The 11,257-nt window shown below is 33.1% G+C and overlaps 1 protein-coding gene and 1 pseudogene across 1 annotated transcript; both read right to left on the minus strand.

Annotated features, from left to right (window-relative positions):
* Positions 1-758: 758 nt before the first annotated feature.
* Positions 759-2,102, minus strand: LOC145013306 (uncharacterized). The gene is made up of 6 exons (XM_078972113.1): positions 2,035-2,102; positions 1,809-1,935; positions 1,645-1,699; positions 1,425-1,546; positions 1,143-1,250; positions 759-1,061 (listed from the first exon to the last, which is right to left on the minus strand). Exons 1-6 carry the CDS (start codon positions 2,100-2,102, stop codon positions 759-761), a joined length of 783 nt encoding a protein of 260 aa, XP_078828239.1.
* Positions 2,103-5,323: 3,221 nt separating this feature from the next.
* Positions 5,324-8,175, minus strand: LOC145013317 (uncharacterized; annotated as a pseudogene).
* Between the last annotated feature and the right edge of the window lie 3,082 nt (positions 8,176-11,257).

Below are 11,257 nucleotides of genomic sequence, written 5' to 3' on the forward strand. Positions count from 1 at the left end.
ATGGAAAAATTCCATAGCTAAAGCTTATAATTCCGTAGGTAAATGTGAATAGCTACGGAATTTGCTATGACACCATTCCATATTAAAATTCTTTGTAGCTAAAGGCTCGTTACGGAATCTGTAGCAACTTTGCTACGGAATTAGCAACAACCTTCTTTCATAGCAAAATAGCTACATACAATTTTTGTAGTAAATCCGTTGCGAAGTACCTACAATATTTTCCATAACACTTCCATAGCTAATTAATTACGGATCATTCCATAGAAAATCCGTAGCAATGTAACTACAAACTAATTTTGTAGCAAATATTCCATAGCAAAATCACTATGAACTAATTTCATACCAACTATTTTGTTGCAAACTCACTATAGACTAATTCTGTAACAAAAATTTTGTAGCAATTTCCATGATGGAAAATTTCCGTAGAAAATTAACTACAGTCTACTTCCATAGCAAAAAAAACATGATGAAATAACTTTCGTAGAAAATACATAGCAATTTAACTATAAAATAAATTCATATATAGATGCATATGAAAATAACTGCGTAGTAGTTTCATAACGAAAAATGGTGACAAGATCAATTCAATAGCAAAATACACACAAATGATAAACGAACAAATAAAGAAATTTTCATAAGTTCTTAATAAAAACATGGTATCATCCAATGTTTTCATACTTTGTCCATAACATGAGATAAATTATTTAAAAACTAAGATGTAGTTACAAATGATAACTGAACAAATAAAGAAAATTTCACTAGTTAGTCGCGTTTCTCATATCATTGCTTGTGTTTCTCACTTCATCCAAGTCGATTCTTTGTTGCACTATAGTTTCCTCTAGCTTTTGGATCTTGGTTTCGAGATGATGTTTTTCATAATTTGTATCTGGTGAAGAACATGTTTTAGAAGAATCTATAGGAAAGATGGATATGCCATATAAGCCAAGCCCATAAATTCTTCTGTTATGATCATGTCCTCCAATAGCCGTATAAAACAACTCATTTTCATCAACTTCCTCTCCTAATAGTTCCAAATCCGCGCGTCTAGACTCAATAAAATCCTATAATGTTATCATGGTATTAATATACAATTTATACAACATCTTTAATTTAATATTATATAATTACTTAAATAAACTTACATGAACTTTTTTCACTTTGTCATCTAGGAATGTCTTTCCGTCATGATCCTTAGTATGAGTAAACATGAATACATCATAGACTGATGGAGCTTTTTCCGTATATTCCTCCTAACATTAGTATCACAAATATATAAAATCTCACCAGAAGATGTATCAAATGAGATATATTAGCATAAATAAAAAAAAATAACTATGATGCCATAACACTCAAGACACACCTCCATTGGATCAATTGAAAATATGATGTTATCATAATGATATGAACCAGTAAAAAACACTTACCATATCAAGAGCAATTTTCTTATGAGAAGCAGATCCTCCATTGTGAGTAGGTGGGGCTTTACCACCCACTACACCTTTACGCCTACTTTTTTTATTCTGCTCTGATTTTTTCTTGAACTCCTCTGAATTCCATATTGCATTCCAAGCATTCCACACTTGTTGTTCTATGTGAGACGGTTTTTCATGGGTTGGATTTCAGTTGCTCATGTCATAGATATACTGTCGATACCTTTATTTGGCCTTATGTTCCCAAGCAGCCTTGATTGAGTTATCAACTGCAACATCCCAATAGCATTTTTTCTACAATACATAATAACATTTGAGTTATCATAAATGACCGATGTTCCTAATAACTGAATAAAGCATTAATAATAAACCATTTACCTGAAACTCTTCCCAATAAAAAATTTTTGTCTCTTTGCTTAAAGTTGCCCACTTATCTCCGTTTGGGTCCACTTTATCGTGGAATGCTTTTGTTATTATGTTTGAACATTTCCCTGAAGGTGATAACCTACATGACAAAGAAAATAATATAATATGGTTGTAATGTTTAACTTTGATAAAAATTATGAAATTAAGCAAATATCTTTAATATATGAAACCCAGTTACAAATTTAACTTACTCCTTTGCCAGAACTGTAATACATAAGCGTCCTTCTCATGTTTCGTTTTGTTCATCAAGCGGTGTTTGTGGGTATACTCCAAATGAAGGATGGAAGTGGTATTGATGAAGGAGTTGATGATGGAGCTGGTATGGATAAAGGGCTAGATGATCTAGCTTGTGTTGATGAAGGGGCTGGTGTGGATGAAGTGGTTAATAGAGTACCAAAAATTAGCGGGGTAGATGTTGTTGATGTGAATGTCGGTGTGGATACAGAGGTAGAGGATGGGGCTGTTGTAGATGAAGGGGTGGATTGTGGGGCTGATATAGTACCAAATAACAGGGGAGTAGAAGTTGTTCATGTGAATGTTGGTGTAGATGTAGAGGTAGTCAATGGGGGTTGTTGTGGATGCAGGGGTGGATCTTGGAGCTGATACAGTATTAAATGAAGGGGTGGATCTTGGAGCTGATTCAGTACCACATTGAGGGACCGAAGTCGATGACAATGCAGGTGAAGAAGCTTCCTTTGTAGACCTTTGTAACAGGCGATGGATATGTTTGTGTGGCCTTGTTGGAACTCCTTTCAATGGGAACTAAGACATCTTTCCTGCTAGCTGCACCATATACATATAGTAAGACAATGAAACATAAGATGAGACCATTACATTATGTTGACTTTACAACTAGGCATGATCTGGTTTGAATAAATGTTCATGGAAGATGACATAGTAGACAAGGTTGACACATATACAACTAGGGTACATCAAAACTAACAAAGAATTTGATAAAATCAGGAAGTATGATTCCCAAAGACAACAAGTGTTAATGACTCATTAAATCAATAAAAATTGTGCCATGCTACATAACGAACATTTAAAATAGGGTAAATGACATATGATGTGAATGTAAAAATTATGTTGCGAAATCATTAAAATTAGCATCTGAACTCATACATGCTTTATAACAGATAAAACAATGAATTTCAAAATTCAACCAGAAGACAATTGTTACTTATTTTTAACAATTTAGTATGAAAAAACTTACGTTAAAATTAATATGTTCTATTAATCTAACAAAGCTTGGTATAATAATGTTACAAAACAACAACTTCAAAATATAATTGTACAAAATATAGAAGTCGATCATATAATTGGTTTTCATATCTGAAATGTCACCAAAATATCGAAGATGAAGAAGATAATTTCAATTGGAGTATACTCAATAGAAGCAAGGATAACACAAATAAAACTCCACTATTAATTTTCCTATTACTGATACTTACAATAGATAAAAATTAGGAAGACAGGGGAAGAAGTAAAATATAGCGTACCTGGGGAGGGAAGCACTCTGATTGAAAGTTGCGAACAAACCTAGAAGACAAGAGGAATGCTTGAAGTGTACTCAAAATTCTCCTCGACGTGGGCAATAAATAGGGAAACGGTTTTGAAAATGTGGATTCAGGGAAATTTGTTTTGCCGGGAGTGGGAAGAAGATATTAAAAATTTTGAATTTCTAATTTGCTTATAACTTATTAAATGTGAAGATGTATATATGAACCAGGAAAAGGTAATACACAAGGTTATATTTGGTATAGATTTAATATAAATGAGGAATACGTCAAAAGTCATATCTTCTTAAATTTTTGTCAAATATAGAAGAGTATTGTACTATTTTTAAGAAATGGAAAGACATAACCATGTTGCTTTTACTGCAGAAAATATAAGTAGGTTATTTTTATTTTTATACATAAATATAAAGTATTCTTTATTTCTTTCAATAAATATAAGCTTGTTAAATTCGTTTAAACAATGTATATACAGGGACCATTTACTAAACTTTTTCTGACATATGGACCATTATAGTAATTTATTTAAATAGGAACTAACATTTACGTAACATTTTCTGACATAGGGAAATGATGTTTCCTGTTTAGTTGATTTGCTGTAATTATGACCAAATTGCCCCTATATGTTGGTTTTTCTGCAATTATTATTAAACTACCCCATTTTGCTGCAATGCAATTATCTGATTAGCACCTGTAACCCATTTTGAAAATAAATAATACTTGCCCCTGCATATTGTTTTTTGATTAAAAATAACTATTTCAACAATATTGACCAAACTACCCCTTTGTTGTGATTTGTTTAACCGTGACAAAATTGCCCCTCATGATCAAAATATTATAGACAAACACTTCCACCTCATGATCAAAATATTGTAGACAAACAAATGGCACATCAGGTGCCAAAAGGAGTCAGGGGCATTACAGTCCACATGGTCAAAAAGTCCATCAAGCAAGGTACCATACAATAAGTCGATGAATTTGGATAGAAGTGATATAATTGTTTATACACAAATGGTCAGACCTATTGGTCTTTTTTGTATACTAATACACAGGTAACAAGTATCTAATTTCGTGTCATCCTGTCAGACTGCAAATATATATCATTTCAAAATTGTTCTTACCTAAACAAATATGCATGGTCATAAGGAATCGTTATCAACTTAAAAACAACAATAGAAGTTCTTTCATGTAGGAAGTAACCAGGGACCAAATTATTTATTAACCAAACCAAAGTTTCCACCAAAAGGATTGTAGGGCTGAAAGATAAACTAGAAAGATTTAAATACCCCTGGTGAGAAATAGCAACATATAGCAGTTGAAGAATCACTGTGATGATATAACAAACAAATCAATACCACTATCCAAAATCCAATTAGAAAAAAAAAATTATGATAGATCTACAATCGTTCAAATTTCTGAAACAACTAAAACCAAAAAACAAATCTCAAAAGCTTCTAAAAAATCGAGACTAAGGACTTAATCATTATCATCATCATTCAGATCATCTTTTTCAATATCTTTTTCAATATCTTCTTCTTCCTTTGTTGATGTACCTTACTCAAACTCACCATCATTGTCATCATAATTTTCATCATCAGAAGCGTTGCATGAGGTGTCACCATACTGGACTGTTTCATCATGTGAACTTGTGGTTGGTTCTTCCATAGGGCTAACGATTTCATTTACTACAATGTCATCCTCTTCAAAAGCATCATCGTTTGTCTTATTATCAGCATTTTTTACATCAATCCATCCATGTGGTTTAACTTTACATACCACTAACCAATCAGCCATGTTTTTATTCATGCTAGGGTATGGAATGTAGCATACTTGAGTAGCTTGGATTGCTAAAACAAATGGCTCGAACTTCTTGAACTTTCTTCGTTTTTTATGTCAACCAATTTATATTGGTTATGGACCTTGACTCCGACATCAGGAGTTGGATCACACCATTCACAGTTGAACAAGACTGTGCTTTTAATTGGCAAACCAGGATATTCAACTTCTAATATTTCCAACAACCTACCATACTAATCGCAAGAGTCGCTACTTATACAAACTCCACTATTCATGGTCGATTTGTTAGCACCATGAGATTTTGTATGAAACTTTTAACCATTGACATAGTAGACGTTATATAATTTCACCGTCCTTATTGGCCTTCTTGAAAGATCATGTATATACTTGTTCTTTATTTGATTTTGACGTGCATATAGTACAGGAAGAGAATTACATTAGAAATCAGTCGACAACAATAATAATAATAATAATAATAATAATAATAATAATAATAATAATAATAATAATAATACAATCTTGAGCACTTACATAATTCTCAAACCAGGAAGCAAAGTTTGTATCAACTTCTGCCATGAGATCATGTTCGTTTATATCAGGATATAGTTCTTTTAATAAGTTTTCATATTCTCTGTAAAGATAATTAAATTAATTTGCAATCATTTAAATTTGAATAATAAATAACTCAGAATTGTTGATTTAACTCTTACTTGACATAAGGTTGCACCTTTTCTTCATTAAATAGTATGTAAGAATGTAATGCATTAAACTCCTTATCACTCAACCTTCTACTCTTGAGTTTCCCATATGGGCGACCAACATGTGAAAATATACTCAACTTTTCTTCATCAACATCTTCAGCTCCTCCTTCATCATTACGAGGCAGCTTTCGGCTACGTGTATAAACATGGGGCTCAAAATAGTGAGAGCAAAAGTTTGAGGCTTCGCGAACCAAGTATGCATTGCAAATTGACCCTTCAACTCTAGCTTTATTTTTAACATCCTTTTTTAACTGATGCAGCAATCTACAATACAAAAAGGTAATATATAAAAGTTACCCAAGATTTAACAGTTAAATGTTTAAAACATAATGTGAAGCACTAAATTGATTAACCTTTCAAATGGATACATCCAACGATATTGAATGGGACCTGTTGTCTTTGCTTCATATGGCAAATGTATCGGTAAATGTTCCATGTCTTCATGTCTTCAACAGTAATTACTGTTGCGGTTAAGCTTCTACAGAAAAGACTTAACTCAGTAATTGTTTCCCATACCTTGGTTGGCAGCATCTCGCGAAATGCAATCGGCAACAATCTTTGCATAAAAACATGACAGTCATGACTCTTCATTCCAAACAGTCTATGTGTACTCAAGTCTACACACCTCCCTAGATTCGACACATAACCATCTGGGAAACTCAAATTCTCCACCTATTTACATATGACTTTTTTTTTGCTCCTTGCAAAATGCATAAGGTGCTTTTGTATACTGACCTGTAACTTGATTTTTCCCAAAACCTTTTCTGTTACAAAAGACTTTTAAATCAGCTCTTGCATTTGCATTATCCTTTGTCTTGTCCTTAACATCCATTACTGTGGAAAACAAATTCTCAAAAAAATTCTTCTCAATGTGGATAACATCAAAATTATGTCTTATTAAATTTGTTTTCCAATATGGAAAATCCCAGAATATGCTTCTTTTTTTCCAACCACATTCAAAATTTTTGCTACATGATTTATTTACTTGCTCGGCATTAAGTTCTGTCACTTTTAACAAGCCAAAGTCTTCAATTTCTCTTAAAATATTTGCACCATTCAAAATTGGAGGAGGATCCCTTAGTTATATACGGTTCTTGGTGAACTTTGTCTTATTAAATCTGAATGGGTGATCAGATTTAAGAAACCTTCTATGGCAATCAAACCAAAATATCTTTTGACCGTTTGGCAGCCTAAATGCTTGTGAATATTTTCCACAGTGTGGGCATGCTAGCTTACCTGCAGTTTCCCAACCATATAGCATGCCATATGCAGGGAAATCACTAATTGTCCACATTAAAGAGGCTCTCATTTGAAAATGTTGTCTAAGTGATACATCATAAGTTACGGTGCCTTCTTCCTATAAGTCTTTTACTTCTACTATAACAAGTTGAAGGAAAGCATCTAACTTTTTCTTAGGGTTTTTAGGTTCGGGCACAATTGCAGTCAAAAACATGTAAGGCTATTTCATACACATAGACGGTGGCAAATTATAGGGTGTAATTATAATGGGCCACATTGAATGTTGTGAGCCTGAGGTTCCATGGGGCTGAAACCCAGGTGTGCATAGTCCAACCTAACATTACGCTTTTCGGCTACAAATAATGGATGGATAACATCAAATTGCTTCCAAGCTTCAGAATCAGATGGGTGACAGATAACTCCAGTATCATGTCCATGATCTTGAGCATGCCATCGCATCAAAGAAGCTGTTGCTTAAGAAGCATACCATCTCTGTAGCCTTGGAGTCAAAGGTAAATAATGCATTCGAGCGAAAGGTACACGTGACCACTTAGAAGAATTTCTTGACTTTTTAAACCTTGTCGCTTCACAAAATTTGCATTGATCTAGATCTTTATCGCCTCTCCAATATAACATGCATCCATACATACAACAGTCAATCAATTCCACAGGCAAACCAAGTCCTTGTATTAATTTTTTTGTCTCATATAAACTATCAACCATAGTATTGCCTTTTGGTAAACTATCCTTCATCAATTGACAAATTGAATCAAAACATTGCTCAGGAATGCGATATTCTGATTTCATATTCAATAACTGAGCCACAACTGAAAATTGTGTTACCTTTTCACAACCATACCACAACTCTCTATCGGCAGCCTTAAGCATATCAAAAAATTTCTTATCTTCTGGATGCGCCTCATCGATATGCCTTGTCATGAAATCAGGGCCCGCAACATCCAAAACCATTTTCCTAAAAGATGGTTCACATTGTTCATTCAAACTCATGGTTGTGTTATCCTTCTGTGATGAAGTGCAAGTTGTTGTTTTTTCTCCATGTCTATCCCACAAATACTAGTTTGGAATAAAACCAAACTTACACAAGTGCAACATTACATCTTCAACTTCTCGATATGGTCTGTTAAGGCATTTTTTGCACGGACATTTAATTTTTTCTCCATCCATAAACTTGGATTGCTACAAGCAAATTCGATGAAATTCTTCAATCCTTTTCTGAAAATAGGAGATATGAATCAATCTACGTCTAGCCTTCATACATCCAATTCCGATCAGTATTGCTCATTTCTAATATTTGTGTATGTAGACCAAAACTGTAAAAAAAGAAAATAATAACAAAAAAAAGTTAGATACGAAAATAGACAGTAAATTATTCTACTAACAATGACACTTAACAAACCTAGCCACATCTGGGCATAAGTCCAACGGAAACCATAGCATCAACATAACTAATGAAATTTTGCCCAGACATGAAGGGCATTTTGGTCAAAACCCGGACCAAAAGATTAGAAACAACATGGTTATATCATAGGAATATAAGTCAAAACCCCACCAAAAGTTAAGAAATAGTAGCAAAGTAGCAAACAGATGCAAGCATCACCACATCAACAACATTAATGAAAATTTTCCCAAATATAATGCGCATTTTAGTCAGTCCAGAAACGAAAATAGGAAAAACAAACAACTAAGATTACATGTACATATGAAGAAAAGGAGTATTCCAGGCAATGTCACTAATATATATATATATATATATATATATATATATATATATATATATATATATATATATATAAAAACTCATACTATGAGAAAACACAAATGTAAATCACTAGCACCTGATCTAAAAGTGCAATTGCTAACACTTCATTACAAAAAGTCAAAGAAAGAAAAGTGTACACAGAGAAAGAAAGAATATAAGGAAATCATGAGGCTATTTGGAAGGTTCACAGGATATGCAAAACAACTAGAAGAATGAAAAGTGTACACAGAGGAAGTGATTAAACAACATTACATGTAATATGGATGCTAACCTGGAAATTGACTGAAGCCCTTGCCTTATAGAATTCGGATGTAAAGAAAACAAGTTCGTATGAAATTTAATTGGTACCAGAACTAGATTAAATCCCTTCTTCTCAAGAATTTTTGAGGGGCGGCACAGAATTATTGAGGTGGTAAGAATTGTTGTTGGTTGAATTTATCGTCAATCTCATAGGATAAGAGAGAGATCGTCGGATATGCCAGAGATCAAAGGAATTATCGTAGGTACTTGCCTTCGTCAGAGATAAGATCGCAAAGGAGATTGGAAGCTTGGAAATCTTGAGCGGGAATGTGAATGTAAAAAAAAAGGATTTGGTAATTAAGTTAGGGTTTTATATTTTTTTTATTTTTTATTGTATCATTATTAATTCAAATTATAGACCATTGACAATTGTAGGCTCGAAAAAAAACTGAAAAAGACTTAAATACCCCTGGCAGGAAAAACTACTAAAATCTACAAATTAACGACATTAATGCTCAAATAAAAAAATTAGTTGTACAAATTTATGATTATTAATTTAGATTTTAGACCATTGAGGACTAAAGGCTTCAAAAAACTAAAAGAAAAGACTTAAATACCCCTGGTAGGAAAAAGCAACATACATTCACTTATATTTATTTTGTCCTTACCATGCATTATACACAAACACACCTGCATATATAAACAATCTGGTTTGGTATACACAAATGCATAAACAATCTGATGGTTTGGTTTCCTTGAATCGGTTTCCTCAGTGTAAATACTAAAAACCATAAATCGGTCTAAGGTCTAAAATGTATTTTACTTTATAAAAACCATAAATCGGTCTAAGGTCTAAAATGTATTTTACTTTATATTGGTTATTTATATTTTTATTTAATGTTTAAAATATAAAAATAATTTTTAATTAAGTAATTAGAAATTGCAATTCGAATTTCAGCTTTAAGGGATTAAACTTTACTTGAGAAACCTCCAAACACTTAAAATTGCATATTGGAAACTTCTATTGTATAATATTTAAGGTTTTTATATTATAGTATAATAGCTACGACCTTCGATCTTGTAGCAAATTCTGTAGCGACATAGCTACAGATTTTGACTCCGTAACAATTTTTGTAGCAAAGTAACTACAAAATTTAATATGTAGCAACAATTGTAGAAAAATACCTACACCTCATAATTATGTAGCAAATTTTGTAGCATGAAAACTACGAATTACGACTTCGTAGCAAAATTGTGTAGTTATCCAAATGTTAGCTATAGAATGCAATTCCGTAGTTAATTCCGTAGCAAATACACCTATGTCTAACTTGTTCGTAGTATCTTCCATAGTAGAATAGCTACGGTTTTAAATTCTGTAGCAAAATTCTGTAGTTATTCAAATGTCACCTACGGAATGTAATTCTGTAGCAAAATCCATAGCAAAATAGCAACGACAAGCCATTCGGTAGCATATTCCATAGCAGAATACCTATGGTTTCTACTTTCATAGCGAATTTCCGTAGTTTTTTCGACTTTTTCTTGTAGTGACATAGGAGGTTCTAGGGAAAGGAAAAGAGGCTTTGGGGTGTTTGAGAAAAAATGGATACAAAGATGTGAGAAAAATAAGTGAAAACGCCTCCTATTTATAGGCTGGCAGCACCCGCGTACGTTGGGCGGACTCAGTAAGATGGGCGTACTCTGAGCTACGTTGGGCTTACTTATGCGACATGTCACAATCAGATGCAAAGCCGTGGGGAAGAAGGTGTGGTTGAGATGGTGACACGTGTCACTTGTTGGTTAATCCCAAAAACTAATAATTTTCTAAAATCCGTGACTTTCGCATACGATCTCCATTTTTGACGTTCCTTGTATCCACGCATGGATCGCGAGTGATGTACAACTTTCATTTACACTCTGTTGGCTAATTTTGACTTTATTTTTAAAATTATATTTTAACAAGCTTAGACAATTAATGTCTATTAAAAATTCATAATTTTGTCATCCAACGTGCGATTTCGACTGACTTTATATCGTTGAGCTCCTTTTAATGAGATCTTCAATTCCCGTTTA

The sequence above is a fragment of the Lactuca saligna genome, chromosome 1 (genome assembly GCF_052625555.1).
Source record: "Lactuca saligna cultivar CGN05327 chromosome 1, ASM5262555v1, whole genome shotgun sequence".
Taxonomy (NCBI): domain Eukaryota; kingdom Viridiplantae; phylum Streptophyta; class Magnoliopsida; order Asterales; family Asteraceae; genus Lactuca; species Lactuca saligna.